General features: G+C 45.0%; 1 protein-coding gene across 1 annotated transcript in view; it reads right to left on the bottom strand.

Annotated features, from left to right (window-relative positions):
• Positions 1–24629, bottom strand: part of SMC5 (structural maintenance of chromosomes 5) — a 1384551-nt gene that overhangs the window by 88764 nt on the left and 1271158 nt on the right. Inside the window, exon 23 of the mRNA XM_069625793.1 lies at positions 6982–7077. Within this exon, the coding sequence (XP_069481894.1) occupies positions 6982–7077 (96 nt within the window). The remainder of the gene's footprint in view (positions 1–6981; positions 7078–24629) is intronic.

Here is a 24629-nt window from a genome sequence, read left to right as displayed (position 1 = left end):
GAGGCAGATTGTGTGTGAGGCGTGGGCATGTACCATGTTTAAGGGCGGCGGTCATGATGAGGGGTGTCTACCTGTCATGATGCCTACCCCCGGACATCCGGATCAAGCCCATCAGCCCCGGGAGCAGGCATACAGACATTTACAAAAACCCTAGCAGCCCCAGCTAGGGGCTGTCTGGGTTCAGTCCTGGCGCCGTAGGCACCAGGCTCATAATAAAAATCAGTCCTGGCGCCATAGGCGCCAGGCTCATAGACATTACTTACCTCATGCAGACCATGCTGCAAATAAATCCAAGCCAAAGTGAGGCCTGGATGAGACTATTTTACTACAGGGACTATTTTTTACTCGGGTGTGGTCCTGGGGAACTTCTTTCCTGGGACTACTTTGGAGGCTATTTAAACCACGCCCGAACAGCAGCACATGCTTCGTGTTATTCTGCATCCAGCAGCGTGACTCTCACCGTGCCTGCAGCCAGCATCCAGTCTTCTGCCACGCCCGGATCGAATCCGGAGCTCCTAGAATAAAGAGGAAGAAAAGGATAAGGTTAGAAAACAAACTTATTTCAAATTCCTCACCTGATTCCGGATCCATTTCATCTCTCGACCTGGAAAGTACATCAGTCCTGCAGGCGTCGCTTCGCCAGCTCCAGCACAGCGCCATACTCACCAGTTCTCACAGCATCTTTCGATCCGGCACTGTCTCCATCATTTCTTCACCGTACTCCGGCACCTAGGGGCACAAGAATAACAAGGTGAGCCAAGGGAATCAACAAATACCTCTTACCACCATACTTACCTGATTTACCACCAGCGGTATTATTCTCCATATCTTCATATGCCGTATCTGTAAAGAGGGAGAAAAACAACACGTTAACGCATGCAATAGTTACCAGGCAGCGTTGGGTAACACAGACTTTTACCTGAACGCCAGCAGCAGCTACGAGACCTTCTTCTCACAAACTCAGTTGCAATTTAAGGAAGGAAGGGGACAAGAGTGAACATCGGACACATTGAACTCTTTGAACTTGATACTTACCAATCCCGCCTGGGACTTCAGAGTCAATGCTTACCGGAACTCTCCCAACGCCTTCAAACCAGTGAAGTAACTGGTATCTACGCGCCCCTGCAAGACATGCAGGATGGAGAGCTCATCTTTTAGAAACATAAGGTGAGGTTATTAAGGGGATATCGGAGGTGATTAGTGGGGGAGAGCGAGAACAGTTGGGAGGCCATCCCTAAAACCCACAGGTGGCTAATCCCTGTCTCCACTTGCAGGAAAATACTTCTTCGGGTCCAACAGACAAGACTAGGCGGGCCAGTCCAGACAGTCATCTCTGCACTACGCATCACGTTGACGGAGACCGCAGCTGTCCGGGTCCGATCGACACCCCTGTGGGGTCCAGGTGAGCGTAACACTACCTAGGTGCCTGTTTTGATGCTGTGGTGGTCATATGCTGAAACACTGTCCAGGAGGGGGTTTGTAGTGGACCAGTGGGTTTACTAAATGAGTGTAGTGCCTGCTTGGTGCGGGCAGTGCAGGCAGTCAGTCGGGCTGAAATGCAAGTCATGCATGAATGTGACGCATGTAAAGGGTGTCATGCAAAACAGGCGCATGATATTGGTGTCAAAATTGTCCATCCAAAACTATGTGTGCTGTCATGTCAATGGTTGTGAATCAATCTGCACAATGCTGTGGGCAGGTGCATGGTAAATGACAGTGCTTCAAGCATGCGCATAATAAAAAAAACACATATTGCTGAAGACAGATGTATTTGTTACACGACATCCATAGTTTCACATTACTTTATGAAAATGCTACCACTCAAACTATAGAGTGGAATGGTTGTGAATCAATCTGTACACTGCTGCGGGCAGGTGCATGGTAAATGACAGTGCTTCAGGCATGCGCATAATCAAAAACATTGCTAAAGACAGGTGTATTGTTACAAGACATCCATAGTTTCACATTACTTTACAAAAAATGCTTCCACTCTACAGTTCTGTTTAAACCCTCTTTTACAGTGCGTAGTTTGTGGACACATTTCTGTTCCAATCTGGTCAGGGTTTTGTCAATGTCTCCACTTCTTTTGGTGGTGCTCACTTTCTGTATGACGCACCACTTTATGGGCCTGATCACGACCTCGGCGGTAACGCTAACGCTATTAGCGCGGGGGCTATTAGCGCGACCGCCATAGCTCCCGGCGCTAATAGCGCGGGATCACGAGTTGGGCGGACTTGGAAGTCCCCATTCCCCATTGAGCCCATTCAGGAATGCCCCATTCCCCATTGGGCTCAATGGGGAAAATTTGCGCTCTTACCGCCGGCGGATTTCCCGCCGGCGGTAATAGCGCGAACATTCGGAGGATTTCCCCCCAGCCAAGAGCTGGGGCGAAATCCGCCGAAGCCCTGATTCGGCGGACCCTTAAATCCGGCGGTAATAGAGCTACCGCCGGATTTAAGGGTTACCGCCGAGGTCGTGATCAGGCCCTATGTCCATGTTGGTGTGGTTTTTCTTCACATAGTGCTCAACTAGTAGAGGGACTACACCTACTTTGCGCCAATTAATCATCGCACCTTTCCTCATCCTCCGACAGGTACGACTGCGCCTTTTTGCACAAGATGAAGAATCCATCCTGTGGAAGTGGATCCTCCCACTTTGAAGTCTGAGCCACTGTGCCCCTCGGATTCGGTAAACACCGGCATCCGCCCCATCTAGTATTCATTACTTATTCTCTGCCAGACCCTTGTCGACCATCTACATCCTGACACGTTATTTGTCTGTTTCATTCCAACGGACTACATAGGATACTCCACTCCTAAAGACACTCCTGTCCTGATGAAGGCCTACAACACTAGAGCTCACCTAGCTCCACGCAAAATGGCCGAAACACTGTCGTGTTGACATGTTATATATGTTGTTGTTCAACTCTTGATTGTGCCCACACCCAATGGACCAAGGAACCCATAGAGAATGAACAAACCTCAGAATTAGATTTTTCAAATATTAACTACTTGATTGTTCCAACTCAGGTACTACACTCTGTACGTCCTCAATGTTGAATGTCCTATGTTTTTGAAAATAGCAGTGTATTACTACACCAACTGCACTTAAAATAAAACTTTATTGCAGAAAAACAGATTTTGTGATAATTCTGTGTCCACCCACGCATGGGGTGACCCACCCAGGGGTGTAGCAGGGGTCGCTCTACAGCAGATAGATCTACCTGACCTTGCTCATTTGTTTGTTGACAATCTCTCATCAATACAGATAACAAAATTGTGGCTACAATATTTGTAAACAGACTTGCCCCACTTAAGACGAGATGTATACTTACAGATCAATCGGGAATTATCCCTGGAAGGTCCACTTCCTAAGGTCTCCAACATTTATTTGGCTTAATTCATATCCTAAACCCAGACCCACCGGCTGTTGCAGCCTTACTGGACACTGAAAAGCCCTTCGATTCTATTGAATGGCTATTTATATTGGTAGTACTCTGCAGGATGGGGGCTTGACCCTTTCATTCTATCACTTGTTTCCTTATTATACTATCAGCCGACTGCGAGGTTATGCATTAACAGGGCACTCTCAATTAAGTTTCCACTAGGTTGGGGTACAAAACAGTGCTTTCTTGTCTCCTCTTTATAATTCTCTTTTGCTATTTAACCCCTGGCAGCGTTAACCAGAGAGAGAGACACATACACCGGGGCCATAGAGTTACAATCATACAAATGTATCATCTCCATTTACGCAGACAAAATAACACTTCAAAAACAAACAAATCTCAAGCTGGTTATATGTCATTAAATCAGAGTCTTCGTTGCACCCAGGGTAAATGCATCCAAGTCCATTCTATTTCCCCTCACTGATGGCATAGCAGAGTCCCACATAAGACTGGTGGTTCAATGGCACGCCGATAAAACTACACATCTAGGGACAGAAATGGCAAGGGTCCCTGGGAAACTGCTCAAAGAAAACTATGTGTCGTGCTGCAGAGAGCAGGAGACACTCTCTCCAAATTGAGCAATCTCCCACTCTCACGGTTCGAAGGATCTCACTCATTAAGATGGTTGTACTCCCCAGATTTCTCAATGTGTTTCTTCATGTCCACCTTGTCCACACTGCTTCCCCGCCCACATCCCGCCCAAACCCACGCCCCCAAAGACATGCATTAAAGGATTAAAGAGCGTACTTACAGAATGTTTATGGGCCGTCAAACAAGCCATTATTTTTTTTTCTTTATTGTATATTGGTTTAAAAAAACCTTTACAAATTTTCAATATCAAAACATAAAAATACATCATCATTTTACACAGAAGAAATAAACATTATTATTATATCCATACATAATAAAAATCATTTCTAACATAAAAAAAACAATTTTAACATTAAAATATCTCACAAACAATTCTTGAATTCCTCTATTTCAATTAGAATTCGTTACATTTCAATTTCAATCACTGATATGCACTTGCCACAACCCTGAGTTTTCCTGTCTAGATGTAATTATTTCATATCAAAGCTACCATAACTCTTTTTAAGTCACTTTACAGACATTTGTCAAACATGCTATGACCCTTAACTTCAATTTGATATTATGTCCATGAAGCATTTCATACCATACTTGCTCTCTTAATACATAGGAAGTATCATATACAAAATCCGAAAAGTAAGCAAGTCTTTCTTTCATCAACATCGGGCAACCCAATAACAAATGCGACAGTGTTTCTGGGAAATCCTTGTTCCTACAAAATCTACAGACCTTCATGATCACGGAAATCAACTTTCTTATCACTCTAATCTTATTAGTATTCATCACATTAAAACGGAATCTCATAATACTATGACGCAGTTTCCGTGAAGGACATTTTACGAGATATAGTTCCGGTTCCGGGAACCATTTTCATGCTGATAAGACTTGAGCATACAATTTTGAATTCATTATTACCGCATTGTTCGCCACCCAATCAAATGCTTTAATCGTTGTTTTAGTTTTGGTAGGTCTCTCCAAAAGGCATTTCATAGTGACACCAATATTGCTTAAAGTGTTTTCTACCTCCATTTTCAGGTTCAACATGTATTTCCCTGTGTCATTACAGCATACTTGATACAGAGAGTTATGCTTAGCTAGGACACACTTTCGATATAGTATTGCTTTTTTTACAGTCCATACAGCATTTTAAGGAGTTCATGCCAAACTCGTATCTTATTAATTCAAACAGTACACATTTTGGTAGAAAGAATAATAACTTTTTCCAGATTTTGGATTCAATAGTTTTTAGCTGCAATACTTCTTTCTCAGGATAGAATTCCAGGCCATATGTCAATCTTGGAATCACCTTCATCAGGTAAAAGTCCCTACACGCACCCATTGAAAATTGACCATATTTACTTTCGATTACTCTTATTTGTTTGGCAGCATCAATGGCTTTGAGTTCCAAAAGGCTAATAGGCCAATATTAGCTGGGATAAACTAGTTGCTCCCCTTAACCGGGGCGGACTGGCTCTCCCACAAATTCAAACAGTATTACCTGGCGGCTCAGGCACAGTACCTCTACAACTGGCACTCATTTGAACCAGACCGACCCCATGTACAAATCAAAAGGCCAATAGTGGCACAGCATTATCAAAGATGTTCCAAATAAAACAAATGAAATCAATGTGGTGGCCAGCACATGCGCAGTCTGAGCCCATAACAGTGTCCATATTAGATGAGGAAACCCTCTAATCGCCCCTGCTCCCGATGATCAAAATCTTGGATGTTGACCTAACTAATGAAAAGCTCCAAATACAATTTATGCATAAACTAGGTCTAACTAGATTTACAGATTCTTTTCTGGGACATCAATTTCTGACTTTAGACATATTTCAGGAACTTGGAGGTACATCCGCTTTGGATGAGTTTCTGTACTTCAGAATGTGAAACATTCAAACTAGTCTTTGACACATTCCCATCTCAGCCTTCAGCATCAGAACTGCCACATGAGATGGTGTGCCCAGGAGGCGAGGGCCGACTAGTATCTATGCTATACGCAAAACAGACAAAGAAAATATGAAGGTGCTTGGAGGTGGCTCGTAGGTTGTGGGAGAGATCCCTTCAACAGCCGATATCGAATAAAGCCTGGAAATACATCTATGCATAGACAAAATCGGTTTCCTCCAATAGCCGTTTTAGGCTCCTCCACTTTACATTCTTGCACCAGATTCACAATAGCCCGGCACAACTTCACAAATTCTACCCTACCTGTGAGAGATGTGTCGTTGACACCGCTGATTTTCTTCACCTGGCTTGCAAAGCGTGCACATATTTACAAGTTTTGGGTGCAGGCATTTGGCGTGGTTGGTGAAATAGTGGAGGTAAATATAAAGGTCTTCCCTTGGATATGTTTGCTGGGTTACAGAAAGGACAACCCCTCCCATGCTAGAAGATTGGCCAATCTGTTATTCGTCTTGGCAAAACGGTGTGTTGCCAAGGCATGGTGGAAAGGTCCACCCACACAGATCCAAACATAGCTATATGACATGGAAGCACGCTACAACACAGAAAAAAACATTAGGAGTTTGACACCACCTACCTCAAGACCGAAAGGATATTTGGGGACAGTATCAACACTATCTACTCCAGAGACCATTCCATCACCACACTGACGAAACTGCAGGGGAATGACACCCTCATATTCATGGCTGTGAGCTTGGTGTCCGAAATAATAAGGTGTGATGTGCTATGTAATCCCCATATGTTTGTATACCGCATACTTTATATGCCGACTTACTGCTAGATGTTGACTCTGTATTTGTGTTGCCTATTTTTTAATGCAAATAATTCTCCCTATACTCGTTTTTAAAGTTTGTACTACATATGGGCGTTTTCTAGGGGTCAGTGTTAAACAAAACACACTGTGTTCCAGGTAACAGACTAGTATTAAGATTTTAGAAAAATGACAGCAAGCAAGAAAAAAAAAAGAAGAATAGATCACCCACCTTTGGTGTAATAAAGAAGTACTGAGAAGTGCTTTCCTTGCAGGCAGTCTTGACCACCATTTCAAAAACTCTTCTCTCATTGACTGGGTCCATTCCCTTCAGAAATCAAGACACAAGAGGCAACAAAAACCTTTCATTAATAGTGAAAGTTGTAATAAAAGCCTTTTGGTGATAGGATTCTCATCAGTGACAGCTTTTACTAGACCAGCAGCACAAATAACTTACATTTGTTACAAAAATACATGGTAGCTTGTGGGTCCAGAAAAGAACCCCATGAGAGACAAATGGAACATAGGAATCAACTAATACAAACAATTACTTTTGGGTGCCTGTGGAAGCACAATAAGTCAAGTGGCACACAGCATAGAGGAAGTAATGTAATCAAAGGTTTTCCGAGCTAACACCTCAAAATATATTTAAAAATAACATAATTAAAAGATCCCTGTGAACAAAGACAATGGTCCGAAAAAGAGACATTCCTCATTAAGGTTATATAATATTAGCTGCCTCATGTTCTCTTTGAGCAGTTTGAGACCAGAATGTTATTTGAGAATCACAAAACTGTGAGGAGGATAATAAAAAAACACCAGAAACTATTTAAAAACCTGTGAAAAAGAAGGTGTTGTACATGATCCTCAGATACATGATCCTCAGAAGGCTTGGACATTCTGAATATTTCGGAACACTACCGTACCCAGATTAGCATGCGCCATGCAGGAAGGATTAAGAAACGTACCTGTAACTCCTGTGGCTCCAGCATTGGTATCTTTCATAGATTCACATGCTCTTTGAATATTCCCCGTCAGGTTGCGAATCGTCGGTAATGGTAAAGCAGCTTATGTTTACATTTTAAAACGGCTCTCACTTTAGTGCTCCATCAGAGTAATTGTGGGTCATATTGCCCCAGCCAATTGACAGGTCTCTGCAGAGGCCATCTTCAGATTTTGGTAAGCACACATGAATGTGGCAATATGAGCCAAGAAGAGCCATAAGAGAGGGAGGCGGAAGAGTCGCATGTGAATCTATGAAAAATGCCAATGCTGGAGAAAAGGAGTTCTAGGTAAGAAACGTACGCCTTCTCCAGCATTTGATCTTTCATATATTCACATGCTGTTTGAATAGATTACGAAGCAGTACATATGCAATACCAACAATGGGCAGAGTACAGCTCACCTGAAGGAAAAACTCCCCTCAGAAAACTCAACTCACCTAAACAGGGTGCACATAACAAGCTGGCCAGCCCTGGACTCCTCAGTGGAATCCCTGTAGACTAAGTAAAACCTTGTGAAGGTATGCTCTGATCTCCATGTGCAAACGTCCACCAGCGGGAACACCAGAGAAGAAAGGCGTGGTAGCAGCCACAGCCCTTGTGGAATGGACTCTGGGCCTGCCTGGTAACAGCGTGTTAGCCAGTTGATGAAATGCAGGAGTACAGCCAACTGGCAATGGAAACTTTGGAGAGAGCAATGCCCATGTGAGCCAGACTAAAAGACTTGCGAAAGCCTTTTGTGCGGGAAACATAGAACTTCAGGGCTCGCACCACGTCCAAGGAGTGCAAAGAGCATTCCACAGAGATGAAGGAGAGCAAAAAATGACACGTAGCACCATCAGTATGTTTAGGTGGAATGAAGACGGAACCTTGGGCATGCACGACAGGTTAGTGCGAAGGAATGCCTTGGATCTGTGTAAAGTCAAATAGGGCTTTCTGCAGGAGAGAGCCTGGATTTCCGACACACGTCTTGCTGAGGTGACATCAACCAAAAGATTAGTTTTCCAGAACAAAAACTCCAAAGAGGCTTTGTGTAAAGGTTTGAAAGAAGGTCCCATGAGTTTTGACTGGACTATGTTCAACAGGAGGGAAAAGAGCTGAACAGTATTTTAAGGAATTCCTTCAACAGAGAAGGTGTCCCAGGAGAACGCGTAAACCTGTAGATTGCAGTCAGAGGTTCCTTGATGGAACAATGGGCTGGATCGGGCTGCACCAGCGTCAAAAGGTAGGGCAAGACGTCTTAAGCATGCACATGGAAGGGGTATAGGCCACAACCAGAACAGCAGGTAGAGAAACGCTTCCACTAGCTCTCTTAGCAAAAAAACTTTGGAAGAAACCCAGGCTTTGCCCAGAACCTCATGACAGTCTGGCAGCATAGGTGTTCTTACAAACTCTAAGCAAGCAGGAACCAGGCCGTCCGATTGGGGGATAATCAATATTGCCTAGGCCAAGCTGGGGCAACCAATATCAGTTTGAACTGGTGCCGTTTTAACACAATGAACACTTGAGGGACAAGGAGAATTGGAGAGAACGCATTCAGGAACCTGCCTTCCCACAGGAACGGGACTACGTCCCCAAGGCTCCTTGCGTGATAGAAAGTGCTGGCGAAGGCCCGCATTTCTTGTCCTCCCATGTCACAAACTGATTGACATCTGGTGTTCCCCACCTGCTGAAGATGGGCAGGACCTGATCATCCAGAAGTTCCCACTCGTGTCAGGATCGCAATTTCCTGCTGAAGGAACCCGCCACCATGTTGTGTATCCCTTGCAAATGGAATGGGATGAGGAAGAGGTTGTGGGCTAGAGCCCAAGTCCATAGGGCCTGAGCTTCCATCGACAGAACAGAGGACCAGTTGCTGCCCTGCTTGCGGATGTAAAACAGTGGTTGGGTTGTTGGTGAACACATGGACCACCCATCCCTGGAGTTGCAGTAGAAAAAACTTCAGGGCCCAGAACAAACCGTGCAATTCCAGGACGTTGATGAGTGACGTCTTCTCTACCGGCGACCAGAGACCCCCTGCCATGGAGATAACCCATATGGACTCCCCACCCCTCCAGAGACTTGTCCATTCTGACCATGACTTAGTGGTCCAGCAGGTGAAAGGGTGCTCACTGGGTGAGATTGGAGCGAAACCCGTGGGTGAGTTTGGAACAAAGCATCCACCAATGAAGAGCATCGCGAAAGGTGTGCATTAACAAAATCGTGTCTTCCCAGGCACCAAAGACTTGTTCCCATCAAGAAACTACTGGAGAGGGCGCATTCAAAGCCTGCAGTGATGGATTTAAGGGATGCAGGATGACATCATACCTAGCAGGGACTTCAACATTCAGACTGATGCCGACTTGTTCTACGATAGCAGTAGAGTTTTTGCTAGCATGGCCTCCACCCAATATTCCAAAGGAGTAGAGGTGCAGGATAACATTTCCAGCTGAGCTCCAAAAAGGCATGTTGAAAGGCCGTCAACAGGATTTGGCAAGGTTGATGTAGAACCCCAGTGATATCAATCAATGGATCATGGCTTCTCCGTGCTGCTGATCCAGCGGAAGAGAGTCTGCCCGATTCAGCCAATCACTGAGGTACGGGTAGATGTACACCCCCAACCGATGTAGATGTGCAGCCACCGGAGCCAGACATATTGTGAATATCCTCAGAGCTGAACAAGGCCAAAGGGCAAAGCCTTGAACTGAAAGTGTTGCCCTGTAGCGGTTGATCTTCAGTGCTCGAGATGCATTGTTACATGAAAGTACGCTTATTCTAGGTCCAAGGATGATAGGAAATCTCCTTCCTGCAGCTGCATGAGAATATATTGGAGGGTGACCATCTTGAAGATTTGTGCCCGCAGGAATATGTTGAGGAGACTTCAGTCAAGAATGGGTCTCCAAACCCGTGATTTTTCCTTCACGAGAAAGTATCTCTAGTACTCTCCTTGACGTTGTTGCTGGCCACGTACACGCTTGATACCCCCTTTGGAGGGAGGGACTGAACAACTCTCAGGATCAACAGCAACTGCTTCTCAACCCTTGACAAGGGGGAAATGGAGGGTGGGTGCCTGATGAATTCTAGCGTATGGCCCTGCTGGATCAGCAACAATACCCATTCATCAGTGGTGATGGAACGCCACTGCTCGATGAACTTTGAGAGTCGCCCTCCCACTCGGGTGTGAAAGAGGGGTGAGGGCAGAGACTGGTCAGGTCTGCTTAAGAGGATTGACTCTGGTGTGCAAGGAGCTGCAATGGTGCCGATTTTCCCGGTAGGCCTGAGACTTTGTAGCTCTCGGATGCAGGGTAGGTGTTGGACCGGTAGGACTTGGACCACTATTAAGGTCTGTAATCGTGGGACGTCCTTGAAAAACGGGTCATCCCGGACTGAAAGGACTGGTGCCGTTGCTGCAGCATTCCCACGGGGCGTGTGGTGTCCGTCTTGATGGCTTGAAGTGTCTTCTCCACCTTCTTGCTGAATAGGTCTTCCCCGTCAAAAGGCATGTCCACCACTTTCGATTGCACGTCCGGATGGAAGCTAGTGTCATTGAGCCAACCTCGACAGTGTAGGGAGGTGCTGTTTCCCATCTGCCAGAAGCCATTGTTTGCAGTATCTATTGTGTAGGGGAGGCATGGTATCACAAGTATGACACTGACAATGGGTACAATTTGTAAAACCTTTATTTTTGGGGTTGGAGAAAATCCTAGTCTACCCTATAACTAAGATGAAGTAGTCTTGGCCATCAAATAATAAGTGACAGTCCTAGTGGAGTCTGTCAAATCAAAATGGCCTATGCTAACAAAAGCTAATGCCTGCATTATCTCTTGTACAAAAAAGTGAATAAAGGAGAAATGTATGAAAAAGGAAAGATCAGTGTTCAAATGAATTAAATGTGGTTGAACTAGCTCCCCTTGCCACGTTAGACCTCATGGAGTAAGGCTGACCCTGTAGGCAGGATCACACACACTGGCTCGGTTTCCAACACAAATACAGTTCCGGAACGTGGATTCAGGCTGTTTGGCCTTCCATGTTTTAAGTCTCTTTTCTTGACTTCCAAAAATAATGTTTCAACCAAAAAGTTCACAAAGGTCCCGCCCCTCTGTCTGGCTCAGACCTTTCACGATAAAGTTCAACACAAACTTGCAAGGGGGGACTCCTTTAGCCAAGCTTTCTTCACCTTGGGTCTCCCTCTGTCAGGCTCGGACCACTTTTGGATGTCGAAGGCTTTCAAATGTGCGTGGCTAACTACAAGACCACTACAGGACCATTTCAACTCAAAATGTATATTTCAACTTTTACTTTCCCCCTTCTAGGAATTAAACTTTTCCATATCACTTTTGCTGTTTATTCGCTTTCTTGCTTCGAACTATTTACCTTTCACTGAGACTTTGGAGTGGCTACTTCCTTTTGCCAGACCACTCCGTTACCTAGTATTGCTGTACTTGCAGCTGCCTTTTATTTCAAGGGTCATTCACAGGTCTGCCTTTCCTCGCGTCTCATTCACATGTGTGCAGCCATCACTTGTGATAAAATGTTGCTATTTCAAACTTTAACACATACCGGTCTTTCAGGTCGCTTGCCAATTCACTGGCTGTGTGCGTTTTTCTTTGCTTTACGATTTCCAATTCACGGGTCAAGGTTAGTACCACAGGCCTCACTTTGCCTTCCCAACTGTGCCGTTCACCCGAGAGGGTCGCTGGTGTCCTTGAAACACAATGCAGTTTTCATTTGCGGATCTAGCCTTCTCCACGTGTCACTCGCGGCATGTCGGTGGCAACGACCTCCAGTAGGGAACTCTGGGGTTTTCTGACCGCTGGCCCGTCGCTCTGCTCCAATAGGTTTGCCTTTGTCCCAGAAGTCCTGCTTGTTCTCGTGTTCCACCTTGATCAGCGAGCGTCTTTGGGTTCTGCCTTTTATTCAAGTGAGGAGAGCTAATTGGCATCAGGTGTATGCACTTAAAATTAAGTGCCTGACTTTGCCCGACTGGATTAGCGGGACATGGCCAGTATCATGTGTGAAAGTTAATGTTGTTACTTTTAGTCACCCTCTTCCCAGTGTTTGTGTAAAAGGGGGGATGGGGGAGTGGGGGCCTCGGAGCATCTTAAAACAAAAGATGGGTTGGATAAACAAAATAGGGGTGAATACTGTGTCTCACCGTCGGCTGTCTCACCCCCACTCTCCAAAGACCCCTCAGCCAGGTGATCCTCCCACACTGGTCCACCCCCAGGGCCTGGATCCAAAGGTGATGGCCGTGCCCTGATCACATGAGAGAGAGATCCCCGGGGACTAGTGGGTGAGACACCCCTTGGTTTCTCACAACTGCCACTGAAAGTGCGTGATCAGAGGCTGCCTCCACTTCGCAAAGAAAGGCAAAAGCGTAATCTTTCTTGCTGTCTGGAAGGAAGTCCTATATTGGGTCCATCTGGAAGAGCTCCCTGTCGTTTCTGGACAGGACAGCAATCACATTAGCCGTCTTTGGTCATTGCAGCCGTGGAAATTATGTTCTTCCCGAAGGAGTCTAGCTGTTTCCCCTCCTTGTCAGGTAGCACTGAACATGGCGAGGATGGATTTGCAGAATGTTTCAGAGCCTGGACTGGGTTGCGTTCGCAGACATTTAGGGGCCGAGTCAGGGGTCTTGTACTTTTTTTGGAATCTGTACTTTTTACGGAGGGGCAGAAGAGGGATTTCTCATGGTCATAAGATCGTCTCACTAGATGTCCTCGAGGATATGTATGGAAACCACAGACTGTTTGCTCCTGTCACTGGTACAAGAAGCCTTTCTTCTTTTACTTTTCTGGGACGAGATCAAACAACTTGGCCGCCCAGGACACAAGGGCGTGGAAGGAGCCGATTTCATCAGGAGAGTGACAAAGATGAGGGTCCTCGGGATCGTCATCCCCTGGTACATTATCAAACTCATCTGAGGTATTAGTGTGGGTAGACATATCACCTAGGGAGATGCCATCGTCAGCATCAGTATCCGTAAGGGTGGCAGGAGGATGAAGAGCAGGTGTGGGTGCTCAAGATAGGTGCCCAGCTGGTGATGGAGGAGCAGGCAACGGGCCACCCGGGAATTCCTGGCGTGGAGGCACAAATGGGGCAGGAAGACTATGTTGCAACTCTGACACCAAAGTGTGGATAGGATGTCCAAGGAGAGCTCGCAGGGCTCCGGTTGAGTGGGAGCTGGCCGGAGGGAAACAGGTCTATGGACACAGGCTGTATCAGAGGCTCTAGCATCAACAACTAGCAATGTCACTAACCTCAGGTGACCGCCTCAAAGGGTCTTGGCTTGAGAACGTCAGATTGAAAATTCGCCCATCTCAAGGTCAGGATAAAGAAATTAGAGGCAGTCATTGTGGCGGTCCCCCACATAGATGTTCTTCAGGTGGCGGCAGAGCACAGGATTTGAAAAAGCTTTTCTTCCTGGTGTCGGCCATAGCTTCAAGTGCAAGGCCTCAACAAGGGAACACCGAAATGGAATATCCGAAGCAGCTGCAATGAAACCAAAAAAAGGCGGAGGAAGTTCCTGGCGTCGTGAAGAGTTGGTAAATATATGACTGCATGCAGAAATAGTGGCAAAATGACCAAGAAAATTGAGAGATTTTTTGAGGACTCCGACCACTGAAAGTGCAGTAAAGATATCTGAAGATGGCCTCCAGAGGTGCAGCTAAGGGAGAAGTGTCAGTAAGCTGTGGGACAATATGACCCAAAATGACTGATGGAGCACTCAAGTAACAGCAGTTTTAAAATGTAAACACACTGCTTTACTATTACTGAGGATTCACAGCCTGACAACAGGGAATATTCGGACAGGATGTGAATCTATGAAAGATCCAATGCTGAAGAATTTAGTAAAAATGTTTGTAGAACCAGCACCCCTCTGATATGGCAACTAATGCAATGGGTTTCAGGCCGCTCGCTTACAGAACCCAGGTACCATCTATTGCTGTATTGCAACACAGTAATCTATAAGAAATTATTTACTTTGCTTAAATCAACAGGTGTCCACAAAAGATATCTTCTATAAATGCATATACTTTGGCATGATTTGAAAATAAACCTTCGATGAGCAGAAACTAAAACCAGCTCCTGGTTGTCCGGTATCACCCTGTAGGCAGGCGATACCGCTGGGGAACCAGGAGTGTGGACCCAGAACACAGCAAATCTAACTTCCATATGAGATGCACACTTTAACTTTTTCTCAGTTATGTTAAGTTAATAGATTTGTATCGCGCCAAAGCCCGAAGGCATCCAGGCGCTATCATATGAAGAAAATCATAAGTGCCAGCAATTTTCAGGATGTTACACAAACAGTCTGGACTTTAACAGTTTTCTGAAAGCCAGATGGTTTTCTTCCTTATGAAGGATTTCAGGCAGATCATTCCAGGCCTGTGCTGCCAGAACAGGGAAGGCACAACCGTTTCCTCAAGCTCTTTTTATACGGTCGACTTCCAGGCAGCAGGCCTTGGCAGCACGCAGATTCCTTTTTGGGCGATAAAGATTCACCCTTTCTTTAAGGTACTTCGGAGCTTCTCCAAAGACACTTCTATGACAGATGGTCAACAGCTTAAACTGAATCCTTGCAGAAACAGCCAACCAATTCAGCTCCCTCCGTGCTGCAGAGGTTGGTTCCAAACGGCTGGTCTGGTGCACAATGCTGACTGCAGCATTCTGCACTTTTTGCAGGTCTGGACATCTTCCTTATTTGCCGCACCTAAGAGGGCATTACAATAGTCCAATTGTGGGAGTATCACTGCCCTGACCAGTTTAGCACGATTGTCTTTTGAGACCATAGGGGCAACTTGGCGCAACACTGAGATGGAAGTGTTCTTTACTATTGCCTCAAAATGTCCACTACTATTTAAGATGGCCTCCATGGAGGTGCCCAGAGTTTTCACTTTTGATATGACCGCTATTTGACTGCCATTAATCGTGAAACTCTCAAAGGCCTGGTTCAGCTTGTTTCTCACATGCTGAGACCCATAGATCATGAACTCCGTCTTGGCTGCATTTAAGCATAACTAATTATTTGTCATCCAGCCCTTGATAATCTGATGAACCAGCTTCAACTTTCCCTGATCCACTTCATAGTTCCCGCTGATCTCCAGCAACAGCTGAAAATCGTCTGCCTAGTTCGAAAAAAAAGAGACCCAGATTTTCCAAATCCATACAAAGTGGGATGATATATATATTAAACAATAGAGGGGAGAGACATGCCCGAGCGACTCCATGTGTGGCGATTTCTCTTTCAGAAGCATTTTCGCCCCAATAGACTCTAGATCTAAGACCCTCTAAAAATGAAATACTCTGTTTGAGCTTCTGAAATCGCCAAAGTGATTCAAGTAGAATTTTAGAGCGTGCCTGACATCTAGACAATGCAATTTCCCTTTGCCAACAGTCTGCAGCGAGGGAAAGAAAGTGGGAACAACCATCTCGCGATTGATGTGAACGATCTATGGTAAAAAAGGACAGAGGGGTTCTAAACACCACCTTGTCCCTATGAAAAACAGTGTAGGGGTTGGAGGCTAAAAGGGCATGGATTTCACTAATTTGAGCAGACGTGACTGCAACTAACTACTTCCACATAACCTATTTAATATCTGCTGTAGCTATTGGCTCAAAAGGTTTGTCAGCAAGCGCTGCTAGCACCAAGTTACGGTCCTGTGACGGGTGAGGCCAGTTGCCCGGTGGATGCAGGCAAAGCAGCCCTTCAAAATATCTTTTTATAATGGGATTGGCAGTTGAAATAGGCAAATGTTCTGAGCATAGGTAAGCTCCTATTAGATAGGACGGATATCTGTTATATGTTATGTTACTTGGCATTTATATAGCGCCTTGTGTATCATTGGTATGTGAATGTTAGTTGCATTTTCAGGCTAAATTTGGGAACCTCATGTTTTAACATAGTTAGGGGTATGCTCAATTCGATTAACCCGGTTCCCAAGCTGAATTGTGAGTGTGTTATCATTTAAAAATGGCCTCCAAATTGCATTATTATGGAAAGATATTATAAGCTAATGCTCTATTTCATCTGCATTATAGTGCAGTGGAAAGTTTTTTTTTATATTACTAGCTTTTTTTTATATAGCGCTACAAACCCATAGGTATCTGAATGCTGCAATAACAGTTATTATCCCACTGCGTGGTACTCATTTTATCGACATCGGAAGGATGAAAGGCTGAGTTGGCCCTGCCGGGATTTCGAACCTGCATCAGCAGGCTACACACGAAAGTCAGAACGAGCGCTCAACTCGCTGTGCTATCTGACCGGCTGAACTAATGCTGGATTAAACTTTTTGTAATATATTGTTGTATTGTAATTGTGGCCGTTTTATGTTTCTTATCTTTGGCAGTCAAGTGTCCCTAGACTATGACAGCACGCAAACCGAGGAGGGACATGTCCGAAGTAGAGTTCTGAGTGTACCATAGGATCTTCTTTAGTCAGTGGGGGCATAAAATGGAATCCTAAACACGTTGGCCAAGCCAGTCCACTACACCAAGCTACATGGTCAAAATATCTGGTGATGTTTTTCAACAAGGCTGGGCACTAACTGAGCTATGCACAGGTCTTCCAATTAGACACCTCTAAAATCATTATATCAAACAACTGGTGCCATAATTCCCCTAAACATTACGACGAACAAATGTATTCACTACACATGTGACAATATTGATATCTTGGATGAGACGCTTGACAGGAAAAATACTTTCCATGCAACCCTAATGGCTGCTTGGCAAGAAGGCCAAACAACAGATGGTGCTCTGAAGATGCTTCAGCCGTCTACAAGACAATCGCATTGTTCCCAATGTCCTTGAGGAGCTGCATCCTGCCAATATAACTCCAAATACCTGTGAGCCCATATTTACTGCCCCTGTTGATATAGCCCATTTTAAGAAGTCTGAAGAGGATAATGACTCCTCAAAACTAGCAGAAACGAAAGACCTAGATTTCTTTCGGAGTCATCAAGATTCCAAGACAAAACCTTCCTGGATAGTATTCAATTTTGTCAGTAGAACCAGAGCAGACAGTAGCAGTATGCCCATAATCCTAGCTCCAGCTCATGAATTGGATACTTTAAATAAGTTTGTGAAGAGATGTATGGCAATAACTTTACATTTTGGAAGCTACCATAGAGTCATCACAGTGGACCAAGCATCATACTGTACACTAATGGAGCTAAAGTGGTCTGTTCCAGAATACCAGGAGAAGTTAATTCCACGCCTTGGTGGCCTTCATATCTCAATGAACTTAATAAATGCTATAGGACAGCATTTCAGTGGATCTGGATTAGCTGAGGTGTGGGTGGAAAGCGAACTGCTGGGGAATGTTATCGTGGAACTTGTTCTTGCTGGAAAGGCATACTACAAAGTCAGGAGTGCTCACAAACTTACCTTGCAAGCCCTAGGGAGAATTCTGGTGCCGGCCTTTCATTCGAATGTTGCTGAAGCTATTAAAAACTACCACGCTGAGGTTTCCACATTAATCCACAATGACAAACCTGAACTAATTCCAGAGCTGTTATCACTTCTTATGCAGGAACGGTTTCATTAGCTTCTGACAGATTTTGTTGGAAGTAAATATGAGGATGTGAACGTCATCTTCTGGTGGCAGTACATGGACATGGTCTCAATTCTGTTGCAGTTTACTCGAGCCCAGCGTCATGGTATATGGGACCTCCATCTTTCCTCTTTCAGTCAGATGGTGCCATACTTCAAGCGGTATGGCCACCTTAATTATGCAAGATGGAGTCCAATATATTTAGCTGACATGCACCAACTTCCAGATGCTGTGTCATCAGAGTTTTCGAAAGGGCAATTTTGTTGTCGAGGGATCAAATCAAAACTTCAACCAGGTTGATCCTGATAAAGCCATGGAGTGGATAAATGGCACAGGAACGAAAGGTAGTGTAATCATTGGTATAACCAAGACAACATCAGCCTGTGCAGGTGGACAATAATTTACTCTGGGATCTCCTACAGCAGCTAGCACACATGCAATGTACAATCTTTGCCTTGGGATTATGCGCCTTCACAACGAAGCTACCAAGTCATGACAAAAGTGTGACAATGATTACGAGAGTGCCTTGGTATAGACCTTCCAAGGGTTCAATGTGTTTTCTACTGTTACACACCCAGAGTCACTGCAAAACATTGCAACACAAGATCTTGCAACAGATTCAATCCAAGACTCGCTACTTTGTGACAAAGAGCTTGGAAAAGAGGAAATAGATTACTTTGTCCAAAAGAGATTGATGATATCAGAGCAGCACAACAAACCAGATGTTTCATTAAAACGCGCCGACTTTTGCCTCTCTATATTACGTGTTTAAAGACACTAAGGGCAAGAAAACTATTCTGAAAACAGACAGAAATGTCCTCCAACGTGTATTTGCTGCTTATGAAGCTGGTAGACCGGTTGACTTGCCATCTGTTCCAGCACATTAACTTCTTCCAGTTCCTTTGTAACTTATGGAAATGAATGGTACACTATGCACTGGGAACAAGTCCGTTCTGGCAGGTGGGATAACAGAATAAACTGTCTTGAATCTATTGAAATTCACAAAAGTTCATCCTGTCTCGTCACTGATGGACAAGCACATGTAGCTGTGGCAAAGCCTGACAATGCACTAACCTTCAGTGATCTGGCTGACATTTAAGTTAGAACAATGCTGAAAGCAGGTTATAGGTATCAACGGATAGATGTTGTGTTCGGCAGGTATAGCGAATCAAGGGTACTACCAGAAAACGACATATCAAATCCACTCAACCAACTGGATGACTTATTAAGGGTTGTGATGTGCCTCTTCCAAATATCTAGAACGCTTATTTGTCAATGGCTGATAATAAAGCTGATCTAGCAAATCTTTTGTCAAATATGTGCTCACAAGCACCCGAGGACAAAAATTGTAGTTGCAGGAGGGTTCAGGGAGGAACTTAAGGTCAGGTCATCAAAAGGGACAACTGATTTAAATGCGCTTAAATCAACACACGGAGAAGCTGACACATGGCTGGTGTTGCATGCTGTGGAGAGCCAGTTCAGGACAGTGTTTGTGTCATCCCGGGACACCAATGTTCTTCTGCTTTTGGTTTCCCACTTCGACCGTGCACAATGCAAACATCTTTGGATGATGTCGGGTACATCAACGAGGTGGCGTTATGTACCAATCGATAATGTTTGACAATCTACCAAGAGATTTGTCCACAGCACTGCTATCATTTCACACTTCAACTGGTTGTGACACCACCTCCTAGTTTGCCAATCTCACCACACACTCATCAAAGGTTATCAAAGAGAACAATGAACTGGTGAAGAACGTGGGCCTTGGTGAACTCACAGAGGAGACTATCAAAACTGCAGAAGTGTTTGCAGAATATATAATGTGCACAGAACAGACTCGATTGAGCATGACATACCTTGTTCTCAAAGACTGGTAAACCAGAAGCAATGTCCCCGACAAGTGATGCTCTTCATTTCCATTTGATGAGTACACCATAAAGCCATGGTGTGGAGAAATGACCATTGTGCCATACCTGACCATCCTTTGCCTGTGGAAATGGGATGGAAATGTGGTGATTTAGTCCTAGAGCCTATTATGATGTCACTGAGTACAATTCCATGAGATTGCCTTGAGATGATTTCATGTGCATGCCAGAAGCAGTGCACAAGTCGATGCTGCAAATGTCGCAAATAAGAACTGAGGTGCATATCAATGTGTGCCTATCAGCAATGGAGCCATTATCAGACCCTTGTATGAATCTTTTGTAATTTGGCAAAACAGGTTGACATTTTGTGTCATATAACATGTATGACTGTTTGTGATTGTTTATTATTAAACTTTATCTTACTAACGTCAGTTCCCATTTTTTGGTGTCTATCATTAATAGGCTTATCGGATTGTTCCAATATGTCCCTAGCCATTAATCGGACTATATGGATACATGATCGAAGCCATGTACATTCATTGTGGGGTGAAAGTTATATGGTAAATGTATAATAGAGGTATGTATTTACATGACTTAGAAATGCTTGCTCAATGACAGTGACCAAACATGGCAATTAGTCAGCCATTTTGTTTATGCTTATTAAAAGGTAAAACGCTCAAAATTCGTCTTGGGAACCAGGTTAATCAAATTTACCATACCCTAATTATGTTAAAACATTGTTGCCAACGTTTACCTCAAAATGCACCTAGAAGCTTATACATGGTCTTTTTTCGTAAATCCGTCTAAGCTACATGGATGATAAATAAGATCTACAAGAATGTATTCTAATGCCTGAAGATGTTAAATAGGACAAAAAGGATAAACTGTTGTCTAGAGAAGTCTGATGTGGATTTAAGGATGGCTTTAGCATCAGTAGCTGAAACAAGTACATTTAATTATACTGGCTCTTAGAAGACATGCTGGATGCACAAATTATAGAAAGATTTTGCTCAGATAGACCTAGATCTCCATAAAATATTTCTTCTGGAACCAGGCTCCTAAGCTCAGTGATTGAGTGAAAGGATGGAATACCTGACCCCCCCCCCCCGCTGGCTCAGAAACTCCTGAGATACTGGAAGCTGGAGAGGTCCGGAGAGACTCAAGTTTCAGAAGATACGAGTACCATATTCATATGGGCCAGTCTGGAACTATCACGATCAAGGCACAGTGAAACAAGTTGCAGGACTTGGCAATTACCCTCAGAATGAGTGGAAGATGGGGAAATGCATTAAATGTCCAGTGGTCCCAGGAGATTTGGAGAGCATCTGCTAGGGAATCCAGGCCCTGCACCAGTAACAAAGGGAACAGCTGTTTTTTGCATTTGTGCACCTTTGCGAATTGGTCCGCATGTGGGAACTCCCAGGCATGGAAGATCTCTTGCACTTCTGAGGTCCTGAGTTCCCACTAGTTATTGGAGTGAGACAGACAACCGAGTTTGTCCACTCTTGTTTTGAGATTGCCTGCTAAGTGGATTGCTTGCAGTAATATTTGGTGTTGAGCTGCCCACTCCCAGATCTGAATAGCCAATCTGCAGAGAGGGGGGAGGACCTTGCTCCCCCTGCTTGTTGATATAAAACATTGTTGTCATACGGTCTTGTTCTTACAAGGGTGGCAGTTCTGATGATAGGGAGAAACTATTTCAATGCCTTGAAAATTGTGAGAAGTTCAAGGAGATTTATGTGAAGCTCTCCTTCCTTCAGAGACCAGGGAGCATGTCTGAAGCTGCCCTAAGGTTGCTCCCGATCCGATAAGGGACAAGTCCATAGTTACTACATGAGTCGAGGTGAATCCTCAAATGAGACTCCTAATTGCATGTTGCTCTCGTGTTGCCGCCAAAGCACGTCCGACTTAAGCTCTGCCGGAATTGAAATTCTCACGGATTGTATCTGCACCTCTTAATAGGCTGCAAGGTATAATTGAAGGGGCCTCATCTCGAGGTATGCAAATGGAACTGCCAATATGGATGCTGCCAATAGCCCTAAAAGATCTTGGAACCACCAAGCTGAAGTCTCCTGATGAGTAAGGAAATGTGCAGTGGCAATCCTTATATCCAGAATCATTTCTGTCATAGGAAAAAGTTTGTCCAGACTGGAGTCCCACCGGAATCTCATAAATCTGATGTTCTGTCTCAGGCCATAGGCAAGATCTTTTCTCGTTGACCGAAAGGCCCACATTGTACAATAAATCGAGGAGAAGTTGAAGAGACGCTTGTGCTTCTTGAAATGTTTCTGCTTTGACGAGCCAGTAATTTAAATAAGGTTAAATGTGCACACCTTGGGCTCGCAAATGTGCCGCAAGAGGGTTCATTAACATTGTGTAGACTCGAGGTGAGCATTCAGACCAAAGGGAGGAATCCAGTACTGAATACGCCAACCCGCAAGTGAAAATATCAGGAATTTCTTGTGCGCTGCATGTATGGGCACATAGAAAAAGGAGTCTGTCAAATCCATAGCGCACAGTCAGTCTCCCTGGAAGAGGGCATTTCAGATGCGCGCTGGCGTAACCATCTTGAAACTTTCCAATGGAAGGAACAAGTTACTTACCTGTAACTCTTGTTCTCCAGCATAGGTCTTACAAGGATTAACATGCTCATGAATATTCCACGTCGTCAGGTTGGGAATCCTCCGTAATATAAAGCAGTTTCGCTTTATGCTATAAACTGCATTATTGCTGTTATTTTGGGTCATACTGCCCCAGTCAATGACATAAGTCCTTCTAAGCTCCACCCCTGGTGGCCATCTTCAGATTTTTCCACGCATGTAAAGTGCCAGTAGGAATCAAGAAGAGCCAAGAGGAAAAGAAGGGAGGGTTTCAGGTGAATCCATGCAAGACCCACGCGTAAGAAAAAGAGTTACAAGTAACTTGTTCCTTTTCCAGCATGGGGTCTTACATGAATTCACATGCTCATGAATATGATTACACAGCAGTACACTAACACAACCACGGGAGGTGGCCAAGGCTCAACAGAAGCAATGCACTTACCCCTGGAACAGAATAACCTCATGCAAACAGGTTGAGAAGCACCGCTTGAATGACAAGACTCCTCCCAGGAATCCCTGTCGACATAGTAGAATCTCAGGAAGGTGTGGGTAGACCTCCATGTAGCAGCCCTGCAGATATCCAGGAGGAGTACACCAGAGAGGAACGCTGTCATCAATGCAATGGCTCGGGTGGAGTGGGCTCTCGGCCGGCCTGCAAAAGGCCTGCTGGCCAGCTGATGACAATGCATGATACAGCCGCAGAGCCACCTGGAGATGGAAGCCTTGGACAGGGCTTCCCATGTACCACTGGCCCAGAATTGACAAAAAGATGAGAAGTCTTTTGAAAGTCCTTTGTGCGTGCAACATAGAACTTCAAAGCATGTGCAACATCCAGTGTATGCAAAGATCTTTCACCAGTTGAAAGAAGGGTTTGCAAAGAAAACTGGGAGGACCCCAGACTTAAGTTAAAGTCTGACAGGACCTTTGGCATAAAGGAAGGATGAGTTTGTAGAACCACGTTTGCTGAGTGGAACAACAAATATTGAGGCTTACAAGAGAGCCTGCATTTCCCCCACCCGCCTGGCAGAGGTGATAGCCTCCAGCAAGGCGGTATTCCAAGACAGAAACTTCAGGGTGGCCCAATGCATAGGTTCAAACGGCACCCCCATCAACTTGGACAGTACCACATTCAATTACCATGCAGGGGAAGGAGCCTTCACTGGAGGAAACATTCTGAAGATGCCCTTGAGGAACTCCTTAAAGAGCCTGTGTGACCAGAGCGAGAGCTTGCCCGGAGCATGGATGTACCGGGAAATGGCAGCCAGGTTTAACTTCATAGATGAATGGACAAGGACTGACCTGGCCAGTGAGAGCAAGTAAGACAGAAGCTGCAGCGCCGTTATGCGCCGCGGATAAAACTTCTGTGACTATCATCACACTATAAAGCACTTCCACTTGTGCTTGTAGCAGGTAAGAGAAGACTAGGCCCTGGCCTTGGCTAGAATGTCCCTGTATTCCAAAGGCAGTGAGTAGTGTCCAAATTGTAGGGCTGCAGGAGCCAGGCCGCCAGGCTCAGAGACGCTGGGTCGTAGTGCAGGATCGACCCTCCCTCTCTGAAGAGTAGATCTGGAAGAGTAGGCAGTTTGATGGCTGGAACCACTGCCAGATGAAGAAGCTCTGAGTACCAGGTCTGCCTGGGCAATGCCAGTGCAATGAGGATCATCTTGCAATGATATCGTCTGAGTGTGTTGATCTATCGTAGCAACAGGGGAATGAGTGGGAAAAGCATACAGGAAGAGGCCCTCCCAAGGGAATGAAAAGGCGTCTCCCAGACTCTTGGCGTGAGGATATCTGCTGGCAAAACTTGGGCACTTGGTGCTGGCTGCTGTTGCAAAGAGGTCAACTTGAGGGTGACCCCATTCGTTGGAGACAAGACA

Source organism: Ambystoma mexicanum, chromosome 6p (genome assembly GCF_040938575.1).
Source record: "Ambystoma mexicanum isolate Mex_15411 chromosome 6p, UKY_AmexF1_1, whole genome shotgun sequence".
Classification (NCBI taxonomy): Eukaryota; Metazoa; Chordata; class Amphibia; order Caudata; family Ambystomatidae; genus Ambystoma; species Ambystoma mexicanum.
The sequence above is the reverse complement of the archived record's forward strand: the minus strand, read 5'-3'. Positions and strand labels throughout refer to the sequence as shown.